The sequence below is a fragment of the Diaporthe amygdali genome, assembly GCF_026229845.1.
Source record: "Diaporthe amygdali strain CAA958 chromosome Unknown NODE_20_length_815715_cov_65_842320, whole genome shotgun sequence".
Taxonomy (NCBI): Eukaryota; Fungi; Ascomycota; class Sordariomycetes; order Diaporthales; family Diaporthaceae; genus Diaporthe; species Diaporthe amygdali.
The window spans coordinates 506,789-533,771 of record NW_026517040.1 but is presented as its reverse complement, the minus strand read 5'-3'; the positions used below and the strand labels follow the sequence as shown (position 1 = coordinate 533,771).

The window sequence follows — 26,983 nt, the reverse complement described above, 5'->3', positions numbered from 1 at the left end:
TGAGCTGCTGTTCGAAACTTTCTCGCTTTACAACCGCATCCTTATTAGCATCATCGCCGTACGTGGGTACTGCGACGTATGAATCTCGTCACTGATGTCTCCAAGCTACTTCTGCGCGTAAACTTTCTGCCGGCGGTTCCTATCTTAACCCACAGAACGCTTCTCGGTCATTTTTCATTTGCCGTAAAGCCCCATACGTTGCTTTAAATATCTTTAAAGACTTTGTGCTGGTGATATTAATACGTTCAAGACTTCGGACGTCATTCTCCAAACCATCACCACCTCCCTTAGTTGTCCCTGGCACATCTTGCTGATCGGCAGTTCCTGTCATTCTTTCATGCTTGTCTGTGGGGTTCCAGGATGATTTAACGTTATGGGATATGAGCCATAAGATGATCAAAACTGCCAAATCTTTCTGGCCAGGCACAATCAACCTGTCGAGAATTGTTTCCTTTCTCCAAAGCTGGGCCTCGACGATTCATGATCGAGTTGTCACAAGCAAGAATGATATCCGTGAAAAGATGATCCCTGAGATATGGCCAAGGGTTCCTCGATTCTGTATCAAGAATGCCAAAGCCTGACACAAGAGCAAATATTTGCTCTTTCAACCAGCGGCACAGCATACGAGCAGGTCGCAGTGGAGATAATATCTATGTTTCCAAGAACCGCCAGGTTATGGATATCACTTGAAGTCTCTGATTTGCGCAGGTTGGTAGTGTTTCTACGGATAACACAAGATCATGAATTAAGTCGAATAATTTGTTTAATGTAGTTATTAAGGGAAGTATCTTGGTTGCCTTAGGCTTTTATACCCAGTTATAGCTCTTTTTAAAAAATTATGAGTCAATTGACCCAGCAAAACAAGTGAAATGCTCTACTCTGGGGGTAATTCCGTGCCCGCTCACATGTAGCAGTATTCCAATCACAAGTCGCTTTTGGCAGCTCAAACGTCCAACTGTCTCTGTCCAGCTCGACTGGGTTCACCGCACTAGAGTCACCAACACAACGTGCAGACGAGTCACTTTAGCACAATTGAACCTTCTTAATTAGCTTTATCATCAGTTGCAAGAAGTCCCAGGGGAGAGGGGCGCAATAGAGTGTTCATGTCCACTTTGACATTGCTAGTAAAAGCCGTGAGTAAGTACACGAAATGTGCCTCCCCATAAATATGTGTATGCCACACACTCAGCTGCTGTTTTTTTAGTAGTCGTACTCATTTACAGAAGATCAAGAGCTTCGAGTCCACATCAAATACTCAACTGATGAAACCCAAAGCATGTCTGAGGCATACAGCCAGGCGGCAAGTATGTCAAGGACTGGCACTCCACGGCCTTTCTACGCTACGTTACACATGGCTAACCCAGGAACAATAGGACTTCTTGTCCGGAGTTTTGACACACTAATTAACTCCAACGGCGACTAGTAAGTGTCTTAAGCCCGGCCATTAAGTCCAGTTCATGTCATTGCTTTCAAGCCCGGTGCGCTTTCGGCACGCGGTGAAGACCGAAGCCGAGTGTCCCAGCCTGGTATACTACGAAGTGGATGAACTGTCAGGCATCTCATTTGTTACAATATCTTCCGTCTGCGCTAGTTGTGCGATCTGCGTTTGCGTTACCCACTTTGTTGGTTCCCTATAAGGGGTTAGTGAAAAGAATTTGTGCGAATCGGCACCGACAAGTGTGGATTTCGGGAGTCGGCAATGAGACCGCTCGTGGATGTGCTCGTGTTGAGGCTTTGCCAAACGACAGTCTTCGCTTGCTGCCCCTTTCCTTTTTAACTGTAACGAAAGAACTACGATGGCTGCATGAATTTCGTCTGGAAACTGCGGTCTTGTATGTTCTTTCTCTAGCCACTGAAGGCAAGCCAATTACTTCAACAAGGTCACTTCTTGGCGCTTGCTTCACTTATTCCGGTATATACATCTCAACACTTTTTGCTAGCTGCAAACGGTGTCCTGGAGCACCTACCCCGATTTCCGTCTTCAATACTCCCAAGTGCAATGAGCAAGTCCAACGAATTCGGGACTGGCTCCTCGTCACCGCCGCCACAATCAGCTGTGAATGATGAGACAGAGGCACAGGACTTTGGAAACCTGAATTCTGAGCATCAAAATTGTGATCACTTGCAGCACGAATCATCAGTTACGGATTCCAGGTACCTCAAACATGATGATGATGAGATCGAGGTGGAAAAGCCAAAACCTTCTACGGACGATGATTCTTCAAGCGCCTCCGGATCGATATCTGAACGATCGAGCAGGTTTGAATTTGGGCGTCGCCCCGAGGTGACAAGAACAATCAGCGATGTCCGGGACGGGATTGAAAGCCGACACGATGTCGAGGCTGCGTCACCACTTGAGAAGCAGCCCACCCCGCGACACCTAGCAGACCCGAACCTCGTGACCTGGAGCAACGATGATCCAGAGAATCCAAAAACATGGTCAATGAAACAGAAATGGGCAGCGGTGTCCGTCGTCTCAACTTTCACCTTAATCAGCCCCGTCTCGTCGACCATGACAGCGCCAGCCTTGAACTCCATTGCCAACGAGCTCAATATCACAAATGAGTTTGAGAAGCAACTCTCACTCTCGATCTTCGTCCTTGGTAAGGTTTAAGCAATGCAGGACGGGAAAATTTATCAGTAGCTAATACACTCCACAGCATATGCGATTGGCCCTCTCCTTCTCGGGCCACTGAGCGAGCTTTTTGGCCGTGTCATCGTCCTTCAGCTTGCTAACCTCTTCTACCTCTTCTTCAATCTCGGATGTGGTCTGTGTCACACAAAAGTTCAACTCATAGTATTCCGGTTCCTTTCTGGATTTGGTGGATCTGCGCCCCTAGCAATCGGCGGCGGGGTTCTTTCAGATCTGTTTACGGCTGAGCAGCGTGGAAAGGCCATGAGTATCTATAGTCTCGCACCTCTTCTTGGCCCTGCAATTGGTCCTATTGCAGGAGCATTCATATCTGAAAACACATCCTGGAGGTGGATCTTCTACGCTACAACCATAGCGGATGCCGTGATCCAATGTTCAGGGCTCTTCTTTCTGCGAGAGACTTACGCTCCAGTATTGCTGCGTTGGCGCAAGGAGAAGCTCATCAAAGAGACAGGCAACACTCAGCTCTACACTGACTTCGATAGCCCGGACAAGACTGTTTCGAGAACTTTAGCCACAGCCTTCGTGAGACCCTTCCGCATGCTGTTCACTCAGCCTATCATCCAGGTCCTCGCTCTCTATATGATGTATCTTTACGGCCTGATGTACCTCATCTTGTCTACTTTTCCAGGTCTCTGGGCATCATATGGCATGAGCACTGGAATCGGTGGGCTGAACTACATAGCCCTCGGGCTTGGCTTCTTTCTTGGAGCTCAGATCTGTGCTCCCATCCAGGACCGCATTTATGCTCGACTTAAAAAGCACTATAATGTGTCCGTGGGCCGACCGGAGTTCCGTATTCCCATGATGATACCAGGGGCCATCATGATGCCCGTTGGGCTGATAATCTACGGCTGGACTGCCCAATATCGTGTTCATTGGATTGGCCCTGATATCGGGGTTGTACTGTTGTCCGGGGGAGTCATCATTGGCTTTCAGGCAATCCAGGGGTTTCTGGTGGATTCCTACACGCGATACGCTGCAAGTGCCGTGGCTGCGGCAACGGTTCTGAGGAGTCTGGCTGGGTTTGGGTTTCCGCTATTCGCCCCAAGCCTTTATGCTAAGCTTGACTATGGCTGGGGAAATACCATGCTTGCTTTCGTCGGTGTTGCGATTGGATGGCCTGGGCCTATCTTGTTGTGGAAGTATGGAGAGAAATTGAGGGCGAATTCTACCTTTGCGGCTGGGCCAAGATGATGGAAGCCATGCACAATTACGATATCAATGAAAATTATTTTAAAAAGGATAGAAAACGAAGAATCCGTGCATGACTTGAGAAATAATATGTTTGGGCCTCACAAGCCATGCGGCTTCATCCAAGTTCAGGCCAGAACACGATACATTAATGAATCTGGAATTTGGCACCTCGAGATGGCACAGCGACCTTTTGAAGGCCATTGATGCTTTTAATGTATTTACCTGTCTATAATCCTGAAGGTTTACGACACAGCCATCCACTACGAACAACCTTCCCCTGCCATCCCATGGACGCCGCCAGTAGCAATGTAGGAACAACTTCCCACGGCCCCTTCACTGGGAGAGTTCTGTGTTGGCTGGAGTGTAATATTCTGCATGTCAATGTTGTAACACGGATGTCTGTTTGAACATGAGACCGATGTCGTGCGATTGCTGTTCGATGAATCAAGCCAGCCTGTGAAGTTGACGTAGGCGATATTCGAAATTAGCATGTTCGAAGTCCCTGCAAAAGAGCCTGCTCACACACATGTTGTCAGACCTCTAGACTGGGAGATATTGGAACGAACGATTTATCCAGTGCAGCATGACCACGTACCATTGTTGCCAGAGCTTTCGGAGATAGAAGGGCCAGCGGCCGCACCCTCGACGTGAAAGTTCTCGAAGAGAATATTTTGTACGACACCCCTAATAGTCAGTTCCAGTAAGATTGTTCCCTTAAAGGCTCAACTTGGTGTTTACTTACCAACCTCCACCCCTCGGCAGGTAATTGCTCTCATATGAATCTTGCGGAACCAGCTCACCAACCCAGGTCTTGATGTATGCCGAGTTGTGCATGTCATCGTTGTTGGTAAGAATTCTAGCATCTTTTACAACAACGTTCATTACTGAGCTGTTTTCGAGGTACTGGCCAAGGCTTCCGATCGCGACGCCATTGCCACCATGCACGGTCACCTAAGAGGGAGAGCAATGCCAGGTCAGTAGGTAATGCCATTGAAGCGCTTAACGGGAGACATACGTTCTGGATAAAAATGTTGTACGACCGGGGCTTGATAGCAATAGCGTCGTCTCCACCTTGGTACACAAAATTTGTAAGTCTAATGTTGTAAGCGTCCATCGTATCGAATCCGTCTGTATGTAAAGTTTAAGTCAGCCTATCATGTTCGTATGCAACCCAACTCCGTGGCTGAACTTATTTTGCACCCAATTATCTCCCTAAGTAAAGTTTTTCCGTATTAGTACTTTTCAATAAAGTTTGAGTTGAATCTTGCATATGCCACACTCAAGGCTACTCCCGCGACTATGAATAAAGTTGCGTTACCCGTTTCCAGGTAAAAATATGTTTCGGGTGTAAAAATAACCATGATGCGGCTCCCCGGAGTAAGATCGGCGGAAACCCTTGTCGTTAAAGAACAGGAGGTTGGAAGCAAAAGGGGAAACTCACGAAGGCTGCATCAAGGGCTGTGTTATTAACATAAATGTCGTCGAACCACATCGATGTCCCGTTCATTATATTGATGGACCAAAGTGGGCTCTGAACCACGGAAACTGCGTGATACTCTTAGTCTGGTTGAGAGCTATGCACCCGATTTATATTCAACTTACAGTGCTCAACAAGAACATCGGATACGTTCCAGAAAACAAAGGGCATAGGTCTCCCAGGCTGCGTATCACCTGCCTCGGCGGTATACCACGTGTTACCACTACCGTTGATCTTGCCTGTGCCGTAGCCATTTATGCTTATCCTCTCTCCAGATATGATGAAACCAGCGGCGTGGTTCTGGAAGGCTATTGGGTAGGAGTTTGAGCGCCAATAGTCCAGATCGTCCGAAAACTGCAAGTTAGTTAGTGTGAGCACAGCTCGATCCACGACCTGAATCCATAATTGTCATCTCCTGAACTTGAGCAATATTGACCACATACCAGCCATGTTCCTTTCCAGTCAATCGTGACGTCGTAGATTACCGGATTTAATTTTGTTGCAATGTAGAAAGTGGAGTTTTCGGGGAAAACGACTGTTCCGCCGTTGTTGCAGTCTTGAAAAGCGTTCAATATCTGAGGGACATCGTCTATGTTATTTCCGTTTGGAACGAGCGTGCAAGTTTTGCCTGAGCTTGCTGGGCTGCGAGGAGGGTTCATAGGCAAAATAGCACTTGCTGCTAGTGCTCCGGAGCTGAGGCCGAGGAGGCTCAGAAGGACAGTGCTCGACGTGCACATCATGTTGGCGATTGTGGAAAAGATGAGATCGTCCCGTGAGAAAGCATATATTGATCTGTACTGGAAATGAATTGATTTTATATATTTACTACTATCTTCGTATGGAGTATGACGCAAATGAAAGCTGCCGAAATAACTGTTCAGCGTTCCTAGGCCTGAAATCCTTGCCAATCTGTGGAGTATGAATCGCAAGTTAGTCTTTGAATCAGTGGCCTAGTAAGGTCTGAAATGCCATGATTGGAGGCAAAAATTCAAGAGCTGGTGAGGTGAAGCTGAACATTGGGCGAGTGCCAGGGGTCTGTCGCCGGATCTACAGGGCTTTTCGCGTGACGCATGCGGGGAAGCAGGGGAGGCCGGGAGAAGCTTTAGAGTTCTCGCTCTATTGCCAGCCGAAAAAGCTTCTTCGTGCTAGGACGAACCCTATGTTTTGACTCGATCGTCCCATCTCCCCGATAATGACATGCCGATCCCTGTCCTATCTATGCTCAAACCGCGGCGGCCGCTTCTCCAAAAACGCTGTCAGCCCCTCTCTGCAGTCATGAGTACTGAACGTCGAGTAGTACAGTGCCTTCTCGTGAACCATGCCAGCTTCAAGATGCGAGTTCTCGGCTGATTATTGCGTGTATTAGCGAGCACTCTTACAGTCAGTCGGCACAATGCGTGGCATTCTCACCTGTCAAGACAGCCTGCTTCGCAGACGCAACGACCGTTGCGGATAGGGCTGCGATACGCCTGGCGAGCTTGATTGCTTCGTCCTGGACCTGTTCCTTCGGGAACACTTTGTTCACAAGTCCAAGACGCTCGAACTCAACGCCAGTTACCGAGTCACCCGTCAGAATAAGTTCCATGGCCTGGATGTTCGTGTCAGTCAACAGCTTCGCACAGCGCGCAACTGAGTGCATGGAAATTTACCCTGTGTTTGCCTAAGGCTCGAGCAAACCTCTGAGTCCCTCCAGCACCAGGAATAGTGCCGATTGTTATTTCTGGGAGTCCAAATTTGGCACTTTCTTCAGCGTATATGATGTCGCACTGGTCGCCTCCGTTGTCAGCTGGGTCTTCGATGTTCCGGGATCCCACGTTCGCTACTTACTGCTAGAGCAACTTCGCATCCGCCTCCAAGCTGCGGCCTAGTAAGTATATCACTTGTACTCGAGGAAGCCACTTTTTACTGACAGCGAAGCCAACCACAGCAGCGATAGAGGGCTTCGAGAAGCGGGCAAAGGCATCTGTGAGGTCCTTGAGGAAGTTTCTCTGGTGTGCCTCGGCCGTCGAGATTTGAATCAGCTCCTTGAGGTCCATGCCGGCTGCTCGTTGCTCGCGGGTCAGCTTTGTCTGGCTTATTTCTTGTCTGTCGTCAGGACTACTCGCCACAGAACGGACCACCACCCGGGCTACCCGTCACGACCAGCGCACGAATGTCCTTCCGTGCGTCCAGGTAACCCAACGCTGCAACCATGCTATCGATCATGGCCTGAGTGAAGGCATTGCGTTTCTGCGGGCGGTTGAGTTGCAGAACCGCCACGCCGTCGTCATCGGCCAGCACCTTGATGTGCTCTGTCGAGACGTCGACGATATCTTGCATCAGATTTTTGGCCATGTTGATGTCAGTGATTTGTCAAGGGCAAATTTGAAATGCAGAGGGCAGCCTGGGCAACTAGTTGCCCTTTTCAACGAGGCCAACGAGGCACGACAGCGCAGAAGTGGCAGGACTGTTATGCAATTTCAGAATCAGGTATACTCGTCCGAATGCAACCGAGCAGAGGCGCTGGACCCACACGAGTACAGCAAGATGCACATGCGCGGTATCCGCTTTCGTGTGAAGGGCAGCATAATTGCCTACTTGAGTATGTAGTATAGGTGATATCAGCGCTTGCTTTTTTCCCTCCTTGGCCAGCTACGCAATGCTGGCTGCATATGCGCAGAGGGTGCCGGCATTTTGTTGCGTCAACACACATGCAGCTTTCGACAGACAACAATGGCCGTGTCGTTGCAGGTTATCAGTCAGATAATAAGACGTTGAATCGGGCAGGAGGAAGTTAAGCACGGGTGGGGAGCGCAAGCTCAGTGTTGCTTAGGGCCGACGTTGGCCAAAAGCTTATTTGACAACTGGACACGTTAAACCCGTATCAGAGCCTGACAGCGAAGATCACATCCGACGGCACTATGCACGTGCAGGGGACAGGCTGTGACTCTAGACGCCTCCAACTTCCGCAGTTGCTGGATCTGGATCTTGGCGTCGAACTCCCAAGCCGCCATGCCTCGACTTTGCACGCGAGACGCGATGGCCTGGCTGAATGACAAACGTCTTACCAACAAGATCCCCAGCCCCCCAGCCCTGACAAACGACCGCCAGGGTGACCAAGGAAATCCTGGAATTTTCTTATTCATCCTGCAGCGCAGCGTCTCAGCGCGTCTGCCAACCGCTGGGCAATATCCAGATGCACCGTGACCGAGTCTCCCGCGTCTTCCGTCTTCCGTTCCGCATATGCACCACACTCCACTCGCCTCGCGGCAACCTGCTCTGCTTGCTGGCCCTGAACCCTGAACCACCACTGCTGCCCCGTCATTCCCGGATGGCCTCGATGCCTCGATGCCTCGATGCCATCGCGATGGCCTCAGGGGTCCCTCTTGGCTGCTGCCCCTCTCGGTCACAACCATGGTCCACCAAGAGCCTGAGACCGCATACATGTGCTGTGACGACAGCCTCGAGGCCAATCTGCCTCGTCAATCGCCTGCCCCCACAATTACATGCAACAGTCTTGCATCGCATTCCGACTTCGCTTCCTTCCACATATCGCCAGTATGTTGGTGATCTCTGGGACCCAATTTCCGGCCCACTGCCCATATCACGGGGCTTACCGGGTTCCAAGTTCCTAAACCATCTTCTTCGTCCGCCCAGCCTACCAACAGCCGCACTTGCCACTCCCCTGCATTGTCTGGGTCGATGCAACCGAGAGCATGTTGTTTCTTCTTCTGTCCTTCCATCCTTCTTTCTGGGATACTACTTCTCCAGCTGAAGCCTGCGTACAGGTCGCAGGCATCCTGCAGGGCACCGCCTCGATCACACAAAGGCGTCATAGGCTTCGAGTATGAGTATACATAGAGCGACGAGTGATGTCAACAGCAGACCACCATACGCAGGGCCAGCTATCTGCATACGCACCTCGAGGCTGCATACACCGATGCCACACCATGTGACAGTGGGCCATACGAGGGAATTCATGAGTCCTCGGTGGACCAGAAGATCGTCTATGTGCTGCCCGATATCGTCAGGACCGCAGAGTGACCCTCGTGGGATCCGGTTTCCTTCTGCGAGTAGAGGCCCACCTGCGTGTGGGTGATGCCTGCCCCATGTTTCGTTTCAACCCTGGCTTCACTTTTGCTTCCATGGGCCCGCCCGACTTACAGGTCGTGATCCACTCGGCTCAAGAGCCCGCCTTGCATGTGGCTAGCCTTGGGTGGACCCTGGACGAGCTCCTTCTGCCCCGCATAGTGGCCAGATCGGAGGTTTCGCCTTCCAGGGACCTGATCAATAAATTTCCAGCCTCCGCGATGTGCTTATGTCCTGGAACGGGTATTTCCTCCGCGGAGAGCGAATTTCCATCTCTGTTGTTACTTGCTCGTAGAGGCAATACAGCTCTTAACTCCCACTCAACTTTTCATAGCCCAGTCAGTTTTAAATTTGTATATCTTTTGCTTATAAAAGAGTATTCTTTTAATAAATTCTATAAAATTTTTATTTTTAAATAATAATTTTTATTTACTTAATAAAAATTATTATTTAAATAAGAAAAGAATGTTTTTAATTTAAACTTAGAAAATTATCTTTTATAAATTATCGGTAATGTAAGTTGAATTCACTCTTTAATCCCTAACCCTCTCCCACATTATATAACCTACCTTTTTTTTTTTTTACTTACTCGAGGTGGGAATGTCCCTGCGACATAAACTATCAATGTGACACTCCTGGCTTCTTCGCGCGATTACCTTGCTGCCGGGCAACGCGCAAGTCATTCCAATCGAACATTGCGAATCTGTAGAGCCTTGTTCAACGTCGATCTCATGCAAGGCATGGAGAGCCCTGCTTCGGTATCAAGCTGCAGTGCGACATGGACCGGGACAAGCTACTAAGAGAGGTGAAGACAACGACTGACACTGCGACCTTCCTCCTACCTTCTTAGTGATCGTGGGGGCATTGGGAACGTGTCCTTAGGGCCATAGGGTCCAGCTGCATGTACATGTGCAATAGCCTCGAGATGTGGTGGAGCATTAAGGTTGTTCGAGACTCTGCAGCTGGCGCCGTCATCCGTCCCGGCATGTGAAGTTGGAGTCTGCGAAACCGATCGGCAGGCACAAGTTTTTAACATTCACAATGCTGATTAATAATTTTATACAAAAGACTTACCAGGAAAAATCGTTGTTTTTTTTTTCTGAAAAGAAAGAGGGAAAGAACAGTAATAATAATATAATAATAATGTTTACTTTTTAGATTTTAAATACTAAAAGAATTATAGCTATTTTATTTATTTATTAAATTTAATTATTAATTTAACTTTCTTTTTTTATTTCACGTGTATAGAGCAATTCGATAAGATACGTATTATTCAAAAGTTTAAAATATTACTTACGTGGTATTTTATCATATGCACGTATGTGGGTAACACACCCTACCTATACGCTGATGGCAGCCTACACCTTAAGTGGAATGTCCCTAGTCCATGGTATGCACCGTAACTGTCACAATGCTTGCCATACAAGCGAGGCAAGGCTTTGGGTGCCACTTTTTGTGCCAAGTTGTAGCGCCATCGTTAAGGTGATGTAGTAACATGCAACTCCAAGCACGAAAACAAGCTTGTTCAGATCACAAGCTTGTGATCTCAGTGGAGCTTCCCTCCTGCCACTGGTGGGCTCGAGGGCAGGGGCGGCGGAAGGAACTTCTCCAGCTGTATGGAGTCTACCGTGGCCAAATATACGGATTGGGAAAGTCAAGCGCTATATAAGACGTAGGCATAGCCCGCTGTCGAGAGCAACAAGCTTCCTGGAGGATTCCAAGGACTCCCTGGTGTCTGCTCTTAGACAGTTGCAACTCATTGTTACATACCAAAGTTTTCTTCACGAGAAAATACTGAGACTTCGTCCGGGCAGCTCCCTGCTTGAGACCTCTCGACTTTGACGAAAGCTTATCCCCTTCTTGCTGCTACACATTGTCCCATCATGTCATTCCACTCGATCTCATCCCTATCCGAGGGGGACCAGCTCCTCTTCAATAAGTACGGAAAGGGACAGACTATCCCCCTCCCTCACTACACTATCACAGACGCTTTTCAAGCAACTGCTTCTGCGCATCCATATGCCACCGCCGTTCGCGAGTGTTTTGACTCTGAGAGGACGTTGACATATGGTGAGCTTGATGAGCGTTCCAACGCCATAGCGAACTACCTCGTTCAAAATCATGGCGTGGGCCCCGGTCAGAGGGTGGTCTGCGTTTATTCGCGATCTATCGAGATGTGCGCATTCATCCTCGGTGTCTTGAAGTCGGGAGCGCAGTACGTTCCGATAGACGGCGCTGTGATGGTGGAGGCCAGTCTGAAGCAGTAAGCACAAATTTGCTGTTCTTTGAGCCTGAAATTATCTAGGAGTTCGAAATTGTTTCTAACGTTCTCGCAGTGTTATTTATGACTCAGGGGCAACTGTTGTGCTTTGTCTCTCCACCTTCAAGGACAAAGTTGAGAGGAGCATGCCAGATGGAAGCACAACGGCAATTGTCGCTTTCGACGCTGTAGATACCATCTGGACGACTGGAAACACGCAAAGGCTGAACGTTAACATTCAGCCGCAAGATGGAGCCTATGTTATTTACACGTATGTTTGTTCTAACTGTCAATCTTGAATTCCAGCACAAAAATTAACATCACGGCATTAGATCTGGCACGACCGGGAAGCCAAAGGGCGTGGACTGCAGCCACATGAACCTCTGCAACACTCTGCTCAATGAGCCGGGCAAGCTTGGTATCACTATTGGCACCGAGGTTGCTTGCGTGCTGATGCTGAGTTTTGACTTGTGTGCCTGGGAGATTATTGCAACCTTAATGAACGGAGGCACCTTGAATCTACGAGGACCTTCCCGTCGAGGAGGCGATAGCGACGTTTGGAACTCATGCCTCGGACGCGTTGATGTTGTTATCAGTACGCCAACTGGGGCTCAAAAATACTTCCCAAAGCGGGCCCAATTCCCAAATATTAAGACCATCGTCGTGGGAGGAGAGCCTTGCCCAGTCTCATTGGCGGAGGAATGGTGAGTGCTGTTTTCCCCCTCTTTCCTTGTTCCCCTGCTATTTGGATCTGAGCCTGTCTCATGGACTGTTTTGCGGAAACCACCACTTTCAGCCCGCCGAATTAGAGAATGTTTCATTGACACATATGAACAGGTCTCCTCATGTCAATTTTTACAACATCTGCGGGCCTACTGAAATTACAATCCTCAATACTGCTCAACTTCACCAGCCCAACACAAAGCTCACGATCGGCAAGCCAATCCCAAACACAAATGTGTACATCTTGGACGACAATCTGGATCCCGTGCGGATCGGAGAAATTGGTCTCATGTGGGTCGGAGGACTCAGCGTTTCCAGAGGATATGTCAACTTGCCGGATCTCACGGCGCAGAGGTACCAGCCTGATAAGTTCGCGATGGACGGCAGCAGGATGTTCAACACCGGAGACCTGGGTCGGTGGCTGGGAAACGGCGAGCTCGAACCTCTGGGCCGCAGGGATGACCAAGTAAAGATCAAGGGCTTCCGTGTGGAGCTCGACGGTGTATCTGCCACTATCGAATCCTTCCCAGGCGTCGAGAAGGCAGCTGCGATCAAGATTGGGGAGGTGCTTTGGGGATTCTACAGTGCAGGTGCCAAGGTGGACGAGATCGCGCTCAAGGCTCATCTTGCGACGCGCCTCAATCACTATGCACTGCCCTCCAAACTTGTTCATATGACAACTATGCCGATGACTCCCGGTGGCAAGATCGACAAGAGGACCCTCAAAGAACTTGGTGCTGCCAACGAAGTCGAGGTCACCAAGCCGGCTCAGGACCTACCAACACCACCACCCACAGTCTATTCCCAGGAGACAACTGTGGGCCTGTACAAGCCCGAAATCGTGGAAAAGAGCGTCGGAAGCGGCTCGATCACGGAGATGGAGAGCGTCAACGAGAAGGAGATCGAGCTGCCAAACAAGCACGGCATCCACGGCGGAAGATGGGTGCGTCACAAGGCCCTGTCTGCGTACAGGAAGCTGTTCATCATCATCTTCAGCATCAACCTCATTGGCTTCATCGTCATGCTCGTCAACGCGCCGAGCGAGGGGTTACCAGTCAACAATCTCGCCACAGCAGTAGCCGCGAACCTTCTTGCGTCGGTGCTCTTCCGCCAGGAATACGTCGTCAACTTTGTCTTCTGGTTTGCGACTCGCTGCCCGACATCTGCGCCGCTCTGGATCCGCCGCCACCTCGCTCGTTGCTACCACATGGGTGGCATCCACTCAGGCGCTGCGGTTACCGCCACCCTCTGGTGGGTCATTTTCGCTGTGCAGTCGACGATCTACTTTGTCCAAGATAGCAAGGTGTACCCGATCAACGACGCCACTGTAGGACTTACTTTCACCATCCTGATCCTCCTCAACGTCATCCTCGTGATGGCGTACCCCACGATCCGGCCCAAGTTCCACGACCAATTCGAGTGGACTCATCGATTCGCGGGTTGGACGACCCTTGCCCTCGTGTGGGCGCACATCATCGTCTCGACGGCTTCTCTCACGCCTGCGGACGCTCCACTGGGCGACGCCCTCCTGCGGAGCCCTGCGATCTGGCTCGTCACACTGACCACGCTGTCCATTGCTCTGCCCTGGATTCGATTGCGCAAGGTCAATGTGGTTGTCGAGCCACTGTCAAAGCACGCAGTCCGGCTGTACTTTGACTTCTGCACCCCGCCTCCTGGCAGGGCCGTCCGCATTACGGATAGCCCCATGAGGGAGTGGCACGCGTTCGCGACAGTCACCGAGCCCGGGAAGGAAGGATTCAGCATCGTTGTCTCACGAGCTGGTGACTGGACTGGCCGCACGATCGAGAATCCGCCCACGCGAATCTGGACTCGAGGTATTCCGGCCTCTGGAGTCCTACGTATGGCGCCGCTTTTCAACAAGATTGTACTCGTTGCTACAGGATCAGGCATTGGGCCTTGCTTGCCAGTTATCATGGGTATGTCTTCAACTCTTTAATCATTTTGTTTGAAATGCTAACGTGGATGAATTTGACAGCCAAGAAAGTTCCTTGCAGAATCTTCTGGTCCACTCCCGCCCCGGAAAAGACGTTCGGAAGGAAGATCATCGACGCAATCTACGACTCGGACCCCGAGGCAGTGATCTGGAACACGCGCGAGCAAGGGCGGCCGAACATGGCGCTCGAGGCGTACAAGCTCTACAAATCAAGTGATGCGGAGTGTGTCTGCATCATCAGCAACGGGCCTGTTACCTCCAAGTTGGTGTATGACCTCGAGACGCGGGGCGTGCCAGCTTTTGGCCCAATTTGGGATTCATGAGTGTGCTGTGCCCTGAGATTTGACCACTAATTTGTGTGCCCCTCGCTTATATCCCAATTTCCTGCCCAACGACTAATTCCCTTGGATGGATTTGATTTGTTTCACATCATGTATCTATTCATCTCCGTGTCGCACTCTTTGGGGACGAGACGTGATTTCACGGCTTGTACGTACCTATCCGCTGGCAGATACAAAATTATGGTTGGGGTTCCTTCTTTTTCCTTTTGCGCACGTATGATTTCAGCTAGAATGCTTGATAAATGATAGAACTCCTTACTCTTCCAACATTCCACGGTCGAATGCGCTTATCCATCGTTTGTACCACTTTGCAGCTTATCTCTCTGCACATGCGCAATGTCTAGGGTATTGGAGCCCCAGGTGCAGTGACCAACTAATCGTCTCGGTCGCACAGGCATTTAGGGTCAATCTCTGATAACAAACATTAATTGTCAATCTATTCAGCGAATATCTTTTTGAAACCCACATTTTGTAGAGTCGGAGGCTGTCAGTTGTGAGCTGCAGTGCAATCACTCATGGAATAGCAATAGTTTGCGGGGTTACAATTGGAACTGATAGTATACTGTGGTATAGTAGACTATATAGATAGTGGCGAAAACCTCGATGCAGATAGTCTACTGCTTCGAAGACTTGTGACAGACATTAGTCCCCACCTGGACCAGCTGCCAGGGAGAGTACATTGGACACTTGGTTATTTTGGATTTAACTGAAACACAACTAGGGCAGAACTTGTATTTCTGGCATGTTCTTCGGTTCAGTTTTAGAGGAGTTTACAAACAGACTGTCTCTAGGTTGCTTCTCACATGATATCTAGACTATATACCCAGGGGGGATGCGTATAGTCTCGAGCGGTCATTCCAAGCGCTCCACAGCACTAATGGAAAGTATCAGCAATTAGAACCAACGTTCAGGTACGAGATCCAATCCATATAAGGGAAAATATATGAGTCAATCACATTGTCCAATATAATTTGTCATTATTTACCCTCAACATCGCAAGTGAATGAAGCGAAGGCGTTGTCTGGCGTCAGAATTCATGCCTCGGGTTAAACCCTGGCTTTCTGACCTTCACCAGGTGGCAGGACCCCCACACTTGTGGTTGAGCCAGTGACATGGTCGGGATTTCATAGCGACAGATTGGAATGCGGGCGGGATCAACAGCCGGGACCGGGGCCCCACAACGCGCGATGAGGCGGATCGATTCATGCAAGTCCACTCAGGTCATCAATTCTGACCTTATCTCACACGCCCACCACCTCTTATCAAACTACTACATGCCCATGTACATTGAAGAAAAGCAAGTGGCCTACCTGAGCCAGAGACTGAGCCGATTCACACTTGCCTAAAAAGGCTGTCCCACTTAGTGCGCGGCCACTTGCTGCACACGGTCACATCGCGGTCATTCGAGGCGGTGTTTCTTGCTCGTCCCCCACGCCTCGCCGCTCGTCCCGTCGAACGTCACACGTCTGCTTCGTCCTGGTCGGCGGCTGGCTCGCGATCCTGTTCCCTAGCAGCAGCAGCACTCCAGATGTGAACGGACTGGACGCCATAGACTACTCGCCACTTATAGTTCTCGTCGCGATTCCAGCAACATTTGATCCACTGTGCCATACCTGCGCTGGCACTCTTCGCCCAGGATCTCGTCGTTGATCTGATCAATCAAAGCCTTTCCCCCTTATCGCCAATCAGGCCAGGGCTCCCACGCTCCTCAGTCCGCCCTTCCCTACCCTTGGGACTCGGCCACGCGCGATACAGATACAGTGCTTGCAGATAGCCCCTCTTTTCCCGCCTTTCACGCTCCGTGCTCAGATCACACGTCCCCTTCCGGCCTCCTCTTGCTGCCTCCGGTATTCTCACGAGGTCTCACCTGATCCGATCCGGGTGGGTCGGATGCTGACTGATGCCGGTGCCGGTGCCGTGCCACCGTCCCCAGAACCTCGTTACCAGGCCAGGCCGTCTCCGCCCTTGAGTTGCGACCCACAATCATCCTCTGCCACGCATCTTTGAACCGGCTGGCTTGCTTGAAGCTGGGCTCCGGGCTCTGAGATCCCGTCATGGAGCCTCAAACCCCCCAGTTGTCTCTTCAGCCGCAAGCTTCAGCGCCCTCCCCGGAGTCCGCCCCACCTCCGCCGGCCAAAAAGAAGTCAAGGAGCAGGAATGACCCGGCTAACCAGAAGCGCCGCTGTGTCAGTACGGCCTGTATCGCATGTCGAAAGAGGAAGTCCAAATGCGATGGTGCCCTCCCCTCCTGTGCCGCCTGCGCCAGTGTCTATGAGACCGAATGTGTGTACGACCCAAATTCCGATCACAGGAGAAAAGGCGTCTACCGCGAGAAGATCGACAGCGCAAAGGCCAGAAACTCAACCCTACAAATCCTTATCGAGGCCATTCTCAACGCCGCGGAGGAGGATGTGCCCGAGATCGTGAGGAGGATCCGTACCTGCGACAGCCTGGATAACGTGGCCGAGGCTATCCTGCAGGAAGACTTTACTAACAAGAACAACGACGACACTCAATTCGATGACCAGTACACTACGGACCAACCGATCGAAGGGGAGAGAGACCTGGCTCGGAAAATGGGGGAGCTCAGGATAGAGAACGGCACTATCCGCTTTATCGGCGGGACATCGCACCTCATTTACCAAGGCGACCCGCAAGAAACGCCAGCTGAACCCGAATCCCTCAGCCTCTTGTCAAACGAGGACCCTGTCACGAGCTGGTCCGAAGTGACCAAGGATAGGCATCTGGTCGTACACCTGATGAATATGTACTGGAATTGGCACTACCCATACTTCACGACTATCTCACGCAAGCTGTTTTGGCGAGACTTCCTGAGGGGCAAGCCACGAGTTTTGCCAAAGGGGACCATATACTGCTCACCCCTTTTGGTGAACGCCATGCTGGCACTGGGCTGTCACTTCACAGATGTACCTGGAGCTTACGCTGTACCGGGAGACAATCGCACCAAAGGAGACCACTTTTTTGCCGCGGCAAAAAAGCTCATCATCGACAATGACGAGTATGAAAAGCCAAAGCTAGTCACTGTCCAGGCATTAGCGTTGATGTCCGTACGCGAGGCAGGTTGTGGACGAGAGGCAAAGGGTTGGGTCTATAGCGGAATGAGTTTCCGCATGGCACAGGACATAGGCCTCAACCTCGATACTGGAGCGATCGCTGCTGAAAATGGACAGATCAGTGCTGAAGAGATCGATGCGCGAAGGATAACATTCTGGGGCTGCTTTCTCTTTGACAAATGCTGGTCCAACTACCTCGGTCGGCTGCCACAACTACCCAAGAATTCCTACAACGTCCCCAAATATAGTGTCTTCCCGGATGAGGACGGCGGTATTTGGTCTCCCTACGCGGACGGTGGATTCGATCAAACCCTGAGCCAGCCAGCTCGGACCCGAGCCGTTGGCCTCCAGCTATCAAAACTATGTGAGATTAGCAGTGACTTGCTAATCTTCTTCTACCATCCGAATCACATCGGCAGGTCAAGCGGGAAGTCGGTCGAGCTGAAGAAGCTGAGCGAGCTGCATAGGCGGCTGGAAGACTGGCGCAAGGAATTACCACAGGAGTTTGAGCCCAAGGATGGCCAACTACCAAATGTGATATTGATGCAGTGAGTGTTCCAGTTTCATTTGCCGATGCCTTTACTGATTCCAAATCTGTAGCATGTTTTATCATCTGCAGTATATCCACCTCTTCAGGCCATTCTTGAAGTACAATCCTGCCGCGTCCCCACTGCCGCCGCACGTCTCTCCGCGGCGCATCTGCACGGCCAACGCTGGTTTCATCTCCAAGCTCATGAGGCTATACAAGAAGCTATACAACCTCAGGCAGATATGTAACATCGCAGTATACATGGTCCACTCGGCCTGCACTATACACCTTCTCAACCTGCCTGAGAAGACCGCCAAGAGAGATATCATTCATGGCGTGAAACACCTAGAGGAGATAGCCGAGGACTGGTTGTGTGCCAGACGATCGCTCAGCATCATCAGCGTCCTTGCCAGGAAATGGAATTGCGAGCTGCCAGATGAGGCTGCCGCAATTCTTCAAAGAACCGATGAGAAGTACGGCTACTTGGGAACTGGGGACGTGCCATCGCCGAGCCAGCCCATAATCCCATCCGTCACACCCTCGCCTCCAGCATTCCCCCAATCACCCGTCCAGATCAAGAGCAGTCCGGCCCGTCATGACCCTCAGACAGGGGCATCACACCTGGGGCAGGACACAAGTGCAGGCATGTCACCAGACCTCATGTCAACTATGGGGATTGGCTCGATAGCACCGGACAGCATGCAAGGCCGCCAGGGTCCGACATCCGCCTCGGTCGACCCTGCCAGTAACCCCGCTCTCGCTTTCAATAGCTCCTGGACGATGCCCGGCGTCAGCGCGCCGGCCATGCCACGATACCACCAGTCCTACGCCCCAGTGCAGATAGGCACCAGCGGGCCGTCGACCCAGAGCTCGCGGACGGCGACGCGCAACGCGACGCCGAATTCAGTTTACGCCATCGACGGACAGGACTGGTTCCTGAAGGACGGCATCAACTGGCAACAGAACTTTGAGGGCTGGGGCATGGCTAGCCCGACGACCAACAGTAACATCGCCGCAAATAATAACAACACCACAGCTGGGGCCGGGGCCGGCGTGCCGGGGAATGATGTCTTCATGTTTAAGGGCCTTCAGGGGGCCGATCTGGACATGGGGGATACGTGGGATTTTGACAGCTCGATGACGAATCTTGATCAGATCCCTGGGTTGGACTGATTTTCGTGCGCTTATAGGGCTTTTGGTGTGCTGCTTTGTCGAATCTGAAGTGTCGTTCTGATACCGGAGGCTGGTTCTGTTCTTGGATAAGGGGTTGGACTTGGCGGTAAAAAGTAAGGCGCTGGCACATACTGGAATGGATATACCTGGTCATATAACTACAACAGAGCTTCGTCTAACACGATTGTACGCGCGCGCGAAGATACGCACATTGCTTGTAATGCTGAATCTACCTGGTGTGGTTGCCTGGCTACATACACACAACCAGCCGTCATGCTATAACACCCCATGCAACACCCACATCCCAGCCCTCAGTAAAGACAGCGCTGTCATCGCGCCTCGCCATTGCCGGCCTCGGCCTCCTCCATCTCCCTCAGCGCCGCCCGGAACACCTCGGCCTCGGCCACCATCTCCTCCATGCTCCTGGGCTCCCTCTGCGAGTCCTCGATGCGGTCGAACCTGCCGCCGGCGACGGGCCGGCGGCCCAAGGCCCGGTCCCACAGCGCGCCGCCGACGTTGCCCTGCTCGTCCGCCATGCGCTCGTACAGCTCGTCGCCCGCCGTGTCGCCGGCCTTGGAGCTCAGCCCCCGGATGCGCGGGATGATGTGCACGTGCACGTGCGCCACCGTCTGCCCGGCCTCGGGCCCGTCCTGCACCGCGAGGTTGAAGGAGCCGCCTGGTGGTGGTGGTTGTGAAGCCTCCTGCCCTGCGGCTGATGATGATGATGATGATGAGACTGCGGCTGGGGCGGCCGACCGCTGCTGCTGCTGCTCGTCGGGGAAGTAGTGGCGTGCCAGCATGCGCTGCACCCTCTGCACGGTCGCGAACAGGTCCGTCACCTCGGGCAACGACAGGTCCGTCAGGCGCTTGTGGGGCCGCGACGGGCACACCAGCACATGGCCCGGAAGCAGCGGCTTGATGTTGACCAGGGCGAAGGAGTGTGGCGTTGTGAGGAAGACCTGGGTTTCGTGTCAGCAGGTAGTCATTCCATGATCTCCAGGACATGATGTGGCCGCGAATGTTGGTGGTGCGACTCACCTGGGAGGTCACCTCGAAAGGCCCAAACGATATCTTCTTGGCTGTGGGATCCGAGCTCATCTTCGCTTTTGCAATGTGTTGAGAAATTGTGCTGCCGGGCTGTTTCCACACGCACTTGAACATCCTTTAATAAATCTGAGAGCAGGATGGCATGTTCTCTTATATATGGTGTGACAGCAGGCGTGACGGGATCGAGCAGGAGTCGCTCAATACTCACTGTGGCTAGACTCGACATTTGATAGCTTGGTGGTGGTTGCCGCTAACCGGTTGAAATGACCAGCGTGTGCAGCACCGTCACAGCCCTGGAAAACAGTGGGTTCCACTACTGAGTTTGCCTGCATGTCACAGCGGGCCTGAATTTGCAAGGTTTCTCATGCAATTGTTCTCATGAATTTACAGTTTCTACAATATATTTGAATATTTATATCATACTTAAGGAAACGAATCGTTAGTGCTTCGTGGCACACATGGCCACTCTTGTCTATCTCTATCCGTGGACACCGGCCGTAAGGTTGGTATAAACAAACACGATGCAGTTACAAGTGGATGGTGCATATATCACATCAACCGAGTATAGGGAACAACCCGGAGTGGCAAAGTTATATGGCCAAGCCATAAAGACGCGTGCATCCCAATCCTCTAGATCTGAGGCACAACCTCATCGTCGGTTAAAGTGTCTTCTCGGTGGGGGTTGGGCCGAGTAGGCCTCTCATCCTCGACCTCATCATCCTTCGTCATAAATACTGCCACCTAGCAGTCAGCATCACTCCTTCAAGATAGAATGGAGAAGTTGGTATAAATGCACTCACCATGAGGCTTCACGAACATGGCCAACAGAAGTGTGAAGGTGAATATCCCAGTAATAAGAACAAACACAGCCTGCGGGAAGCTCTTCACCGTCGCTGCATACAGACCATTGAATATTATCGGGCCGACGATTCTGGACAGCGCGTGAAGCAGACCAATTGCTCCGAGCAACTGTCCTATCCTCTCCGCGGGGACGTGCTTGGACAAAGCGGCCTGGATGGTCGCGGAGCCCACCCCGCCAAAGGCGGTGATTACACCGCAGAGAATAAAGAGCGCCTCAGTACGCACAAATATGTATCCAGCCACACCGATGATATCTGACACGATTGCAATGCGCAAAAGCCAAACATCTAGGCCATCAGCGCCAGCACTGTGTTCTGCGATGGCACCTGATTCTCTGCGCCGCTTTTGTGCCGGACGCGTCCGAAAGATGTAATTGATGATGGGCAGTATACTCAGCAGTACGGCGACACGGACCAAGGAGACGAGCGAAATGAACCGTGAGGTCTCGAAATTGCCCCAGTGGAAAATAAATTCGCTGTACAACAGGGTTACCTGGCCCGAGCTCATGGCAGCGCCGAGGATGACCGTGTCGATGGTGGCGAGGAGTATCAGGTTCCGTTGGACGGCCTTGTTCCTGAGACCTTTTGGAGCCAAGACCTTGAGCGGCTCCAAGGGGTTGGCTGAACGGACCGAGGCGACCGCATTTGCGTATTTGGGCGATGCGAGCCATGACCAGAACCAGGAAGTTGCGCCCTCTGCACTCGCCAAGTAATATGATGCCCATTCCCGTGTGCGCTGGTCACGCTTCTCTTGGTCGACGCGGTGTTTTTCACGGGCCACAACCTGCCGTCGTTTTGACACTGACTCAGGCAGGATGAAGATGACGCATATGATGAAAACCAGGTGGCATCCGAGACTGACGTAGAAAAGGGAGAGTAAGGAGCCAGTCCATTTCACGAAGTAGCCCGCGATGAGGGGCCCAAAAGCCAGGCCGCTGAAGAGGCACGCGTGAACATATCCAATAGCCACGCCACGCTTCGACGGAGGTGTGCAGTCGCTCGTATATGAATGGCTGAGTACAGAGCCGGCCGTGAAAGAACCAGCTAGGCCGTCGAAAATGACCCCCAAGATGAGCCACCTGTAGTGGATGACGTCCGGGAACCTGGCCGTGAAGATGGTCACAAGTTCGCCAAGGACCCCGCCGGCAGAAGTCAGGGCCAGCAATTTCTTCCGGCCGTAGCGGTCTGACAAGGAGCCTATCTTGGGCGTGGTGTAGGCGCTGAGGACCCCAACAATAACGTTCAAGATCAGCATGAATGTCGCCACATTTTGCTGAACCTCAGCGATGGCGCATTGTGGGTTGTCACCACCGAGTACTATGGGGGTTACGATGAAAGTGGGATCCGCAACAGCCTGCTCAGCAAAGTAGCGCTCGCAGACAAGGGCGATGATACTGTTGAGCATTAGAACGCAGTTGCAGAGGACAGAAGGGTGAGAGAACGGCCTACAGGTTGAGCTTTGGCACTACGGATCCGCCAAATGCCAAGGTGAAGAGGGCATATGGAGGGAGAAGCCAGTAAACCTTGAGAAAGTCAGGGTCAGCGCGCCGGGTTGTTAAAATTCAGCTCTACCGTCCGGAAGACATACAGAGGGCCGCTTGTGCCAGGGAAGGCCGGCGAATTCCTCATAACCGTCCCAGCTATCTTTTCCTGGTGGCGGATTGTCGTCCTCTGATCCCGCGTATGAACTTGCGGCGCCGGTTCCCAGCAGAGACGTGCTCTCATCGGGCGCCACCAGTCTCTCTTCGTCGTCCCGCGTCGTCGAGAGAGAGTACGCATCGTCCGCCAACGAGTCTCGGCGCATTCCGTCCGCCATGGTTCCTGTCTGGCCGTAGCTCTCTGGCTTTGAGCTGAGGTGCAAGTGGTTCCAGTGGTGTTCGCGCACCGAAAACTCTCTCCGTTCCGCAGGAAGCGGTTCCGGCGGCTGAGCAAAATTGACGACTCAAGTCACCGTGAAGTCGCAAACGCGGTGTGGCTATGTCTTGGGACACGAACACGAAATCCGGTCGTCACTATACCAGGTGGCGGAGTTCGGATTACACGCAAGGGGTGATAATAGCGTGAGTCCGGCGGTCCGCAATGCTCTCCATCACCTATTGTTGACGTAGATTCAAGTTAGGGGGAAACAAACAGACATGAAGGGAGGGCCGCTGGGGGAGCGGACATAAATGTTGAGCCAGGGAAGGGCAGTGAAGAGGTGGTGAGCGAGTCAACGTGCAGATGCCGGAGTGCTGGCGAGCCCAGACTGTTTTGAAGCAAGACAAGCTCCCACTGCTTTATCTGATAAGCGTGGGGACTCTTACGGGGGACTGCCAGCACTCTCTGGGCTGGAGGCGATCTGGAGCAAATCCGATGGGCCCCATGGCATGGGAAACGTGGACAGCGCTCGTTGCTTTGTAGGGTAGCAAACGTGCGCTAAGACGGAGGTTTCAAGACGGGGGTCCAGACGTCGGGGGTCAGGGCAGATACCCGCCCGTTTGTCATACTCCGTCTCCAGCAAGGCGTGCAAGGTTCCCGAGCAGTTGGTAAAGCACGGTAAAGGCACCGAGCGATGCAAAGCGACGGTGGACCGTTACGGCCGTTTACCAACTTTGATCTACTCATTGGTCTAATACTATCTAAGCAGGTCGTTAGTTTTCCACTACGTGTCTAAGTGCGAGGGACGGACAAGTACGACATCCTGATGGACGGTCATCTCTTGCCCAGCAGCAATTGCGACAGCTGATGACGCACTCATGTTGCTGTCTCGCATAATCAATCTCTGATTTCTAAGCCCCATCAGGAAGACTGCGAGACCACTTGCCCTGTCGGATATCGGTCACCGGCCTAATGTTGGGTGCGCTCTGCCCAGTCAGGATGACAGCCACACTTCGTCCGAGCTGCATCCCGCCCCTATCGATGGTCTTCCTCCCCCTCCATCCTCTCGCCGTCCCCACGCGCCGCCAAACCCAGCGAAGCTTTGGGCCAATCCCAACTGCACGGTGCGCTAGCCCGCAGTTCGGGAAACGGAAGCTTGTTGCAAGGCACAATGAATCATTATGCAGCATGCTGTGTGATGGTGCGGAATTGATGTATACGTACCTCACACCTCGGGTTTGACGGCCTCTGCCAACCTCCGTTCTCAGATGGCACAAACTCAAAGGCCCATCCAGCTGGTGCTCGTCGCGGCCCGTCCACAGAGCTGTAGGGACCGGCTCTCTCCCCGCGCAAGGTGATCCTGTACTCCCGAGCCGCATGATATTGAAACACTCCATGTGTACGACAGCCATCAAGCTTTTCTCTGGTCTGCAGGTTGATAGGCTGGATTTGGTTCTAGATTCTCATCGTCCTCCCAAAAAGAGGACCTAACCGCGATACAGTTCAAATATCTTCGACCTTAGCTGCGGGGGGATAAAGGTCTAGTCTCTGTCTGAGTTCCTGGCGTAGAAGTTAGGCTGGAGTTGCAACCCAAATTTACATAACGCCAACGACGACGATTCGAGCTGTTGAGAACACCTGGCATAGGGTGATGAGGAAAAATAATGCGATCACCGTAACTTGTCAACATCGGCTCACACCAGGCGAACAGGAAACGCAAGAATTGACGTTTAGAGTGCATTGGTCTGTAATTTCTGGGTACGACCAAGTGCGTATCTTTCAAAGCGACTGTCCAGCATCGGATAAAAGTGCTGAGGTCTTGCAGCGGCCATCTGTGCATTCCTGAACCTGGTCTTGGCAGTGAAGGATATCAAATGGACATCTGAGTTGGGACGAGCATCACGTGGGCAGCAATGCGAAGACGCATTGCCTTATGGGTGACGGCCCATTCGTAATTGTGTGTACATGTATGTACTCGCTACCCGAAATAGATCTAATAACCTTGGACCTCCCGTTTCACAGCCATTTTTGCCGATTGACACTGGTTTTTTGCTTTCGCGTTCTCCTGGCCCTGAACTCCATGAATATAAGACCAAACCATTATAGTACATATAGTCATAAGACGTCTCATACCGTCTGTCACAATTACGCCGGCACCCTGCCTTCTCCGGCGAAGAACTTCTTGCTCTCCAAGCACCGCTCACTCTTGCATCCGGGACACCTCAGGCCCATCTGTAGGGAGCAGGTGATACCGCTGTCAAGGTGTTTCTTTGCGATATCTGCTAGACCCTTGATGAATGTCGGATTGCCGTTCAGACTTTCGGCGCGCTTGACGGTCTCCGGGTGGCCCGAATCACCAATTACTTCTTGGTCCAGCTCATATAATGTCTCGATGTGGTCAGACGTGAAAGCAATCGGAATAAGTACCAGGTCCTTTTGACCTTTGTGCACGAACTCCTCGACCGAGGTGGCCGTCTGAGGACCCAGCCAGGCGGATGGGCCAACCTGGGATTGCCAACAGAGCCGGTAAGGGTTCGAAAAGCCGAGTCTTTGTTGAACGGCGTAGACAGTTGCTGCTACTTCGGCAGGATATGGATCACCTGTGATGTTTAAACGGGTCAGCTTAAGCTCCCACCCGACGTGAAGGGTGAGTGGACTAACCTCTGTTGACAACCGACATAGGCAAGCTGTGCGCAGAGTAGAGCAACACGACCTGGTTCCGTCTTTCCTCGGGGTACTCCTTTAGCTTGGCTTCGATGTTCTGCGCAAAGGCTTCCACCAGTCCCGGATGTACCGGCCACCTGTCAATGACACTCCACTCTATGGCCCCCTGACTGTTCTTTTCGAGTCTGTTCCGCCACTTCCAAAGCTCATTGATTGAGCTTCCGGTGGTAGAGCACGAGTATTGCGGGTATTGTGTGAACGCGACAGCACGACCGCCCTTCCCATTGCCGAAACCGTCTGCTAGAAGCTTGTTATACATCTCCTCGGTCAACGGGTTTGCATAGCGGAAGGCGGTGTACGGCTTGTGTGGTGCTGTCTCGGGAGAAATTTCGTCAAGGATCTTGCACATCTCGGCGTTTTGATATTCAGACCACTTTCGGATCGGGGAACCACCACCGATGGCAGCATACTGTTTCTGTATCTTGGGAGTGCGCCGGTTTGAGATCAAGGGCCCGAGGTAGTTCTGTAGTCTTCCCAACGGGATTAAGTCTCCGTCGGCCTGTGGGAGGCATCCATCTAGTCAGCTATCGGCATGCAATGTGAATAGTTCCTCCTTGTGGGCGCACATACGAATAAACGGCTTAAGAAGTCCCCAACCTCGTCTGTGGTTGACGGACCGCCCATATTCATGAAAACCATGGCTGTAGGTCCCTTTGATCCGGCTGAATTCTGCGTCACTGGGGGGTTGTGTATCGAGGCCAGACATCTTGCAGACTGTCCGGCGCTCTTTGGCAGGATGAGTGGCGATGCAGTCTGTCGCGAGAGGCTCTTGGAGAGCCCGGCCACGGACTGTCGTAAAGCCATGGCGGCGGCGGCAGCTTCGGTCGGGTGGTGGAACGTTCACAGGATATTTGGAGACTGCAATTCAGGCAAAGACCAGGTAGTCGAGTCTGTATGGACAGAGAGCGCGGATGAAGGGCAATTGCAACGTGTGCTGAAAGGTGACTAGAATTCCACGATCTCCAACTCGCCCCAAGTTCCTGCTGATCCTGAGCTCTGGGCCAGCAATTGATGACGGGTATGTCATTCAGAGCCCCACAGTGGAG

At 52.0% G+C, this 26,983-nt stretch overlaps 9 protein-coding genes across 9 annotated transcripts; 4 read left to right on the top strand and 5 right to left on the bottom strand.

The window, feature by feature from the left end:
• Positions 1–1,999: 1,999 nt before the first annotated feature.
• J7T55_012704 (uncharacterized protein) lies at positions 2,000–3,850 on the top strand (the record flags this gene model as incomplete). The annotated part of the gene is made up of 2 exons (XM_053145359.1): positions 2,000–2,603; positions 2,661–3,850. The coding sequence occupies 2 exons, from the start codon at positions 2,000–2,002 to the stop codon at positions 3,848–3,850; spliced, it is 1,794 nt and encodes a 597-aa protein (XP_052992095.1).
• Positions 3,851–4,183: 333 nt separating this feature from the next.
• J7T55_012703 (uncharacterized protein) lies at positions 4,184–6,067 on the bottom strand (the record flags this gene model as incomplete). Its single annotated transcript, XM_053145358.1, has 6 exons — positions 4,184–4,221; positions 4,446–4,534; positions 4,593–4,801; positions 4,866–4,978; positions 5,453–5,681; positions 5,771–6,067. The coding sequence occupies 6 exons, from the start codon at positions 6,065–6,067 to the stop codon at positions 4,184–4,186; spliced, it is 975 nt and encodes a 324-aa protein (XP_052992094.1).
• Positions 6,068–6,539: 472 nt separating this feature from the next.
• On the bottom strand, positions 6,540–7,661 carry J7T55_012702 (uncharacterized protein; the record flags this gene model as incomplete). Its single annotated transcript, XM_053145357.1, has 5 exons — positions 6,540–6,673; positions 6,738–6,915; positions 6,977–7,093; positions 7,238–7,368; positions 7,445–7,661. 5 exons carry the CDS (start codon positions 7,659–7,661, stop codon positions 6,540–6,542), a joined length of 777 nt encoding a protein of 258 aa, XP_052992093.1.
• Positions 7,662–8,502: 841 nt separating this feature from the next.
• Positions 8,503–9,350, top strand: J7T55_012701 (uncharacterized protein; the record flags this gene model as incomplete). Its single annotated transcript, XM_053145356.1, has 3 exons — positions 8,503–8,864; positions 9,095–9,151; positions 9,206–9,350. The coding sequence occupies 3 exons, from the start codon at positions 8,503–8,505 to the stop codon at positions 9,348–9,350; spliced, it is 564 nt and encodes a 187-aa protein (XP_052992092.1).
• A 1,928-nt stretch (positions 9,351–11,278) lies between these two features.
• On the top strand, positions 11,279–14,655 carry J7T55_012700 (surfactin synthetase subunit 3; the record flags this gene model as incomplete). The annotated part of the gene is made up of 5 exons (XM_053145355.1): positions 11,279–11,658; positions 11,732–11,926; positions 11,988–12,359; positions 12,493–14,315; positions 14,375–14,655. 5 exons carry the CDS (start codon positions 11,279–11,281, stop codon positions 14,653–14,655), a joined length of 3,051 nt encoding a protein of 1,016 aa, XP_052992091.1.
• Positions 14,656–16,727: 2,072 nt separating this feature from the next.
• On the top strand, positions 16,728–19,449 carry J7T55_012699 (uncharacterized protein; the record flags this gene model as incomplete). Its single annotated transcript, XM_053145354.1, has 2 exons — positions 16,728–18,295; positions 18,348–19,449. 2 exons carry the CDS (start codon positions 16,728–16,730, stop codon positions 19,447–19,449), a joined length of 2,670 nt encoding a protein of 889 aa, XP_052992090.1.
• Positions 19,450–19,778: 329 nt separating this feature from the next.
• Positions 19,779–20,547, bottom strand: J7T55_012698 (uncharacterized protein; the record flags this gene model as incomplete). Its single annotated transcript, XM_053145353.1, has 2 exons — positions 19,779–20,408; positions 20,488–20,547. 2 exons carry the CDS (start codon positions 20,545–20,547, stop codon positions 19,779–19,781), a joined length of 690 nt encoding a protein of 229 aa, XP_052992089.1.
• A 579-nt stretch (positions 20,548–21,126) lies between these two features.
• Positions 21,127–23,172, bottom strand: J7T55_012697 (uncharacterized protein; the record flags this gene model as incomplete). The annotated part of the gene is made up of 4 exons (XM_053145352.1): positions 21,127–21,230; positions 21,297–22,750; positions 22,806–22,879; positions 22,945–23,172. 4 exons carry the CDS (start codon positions 23,170–23,172, stop codon positions 21,127–21,129), a joined length of 1,860 nt encoding a protein of 619 aa, XP_052992088.1.
• Positions 23,173–25,358: 2,186 nt separating this feature from the next.
• On the bottom strand, positions 25,359–26,741 carry J7T55_012696 (uncharacterized protein; the record flags this gene model as incomplete). Its single annotated transcript, XM_053145350.1, has 3 exons — positions 25,359–25,813; positions 25,875–26,436; positions 26,508–26,741. The coding sequence occupies 3 exons, from the start codon at positions 26,739–26,741 to the stop codon at positions 25,359–25,361; spliced, it is 1,251 nt and encodes a 416-aa protein (XP_052992087.1).
• Positions 26,742–26,983: the final 242 nt, after the last annotated feature.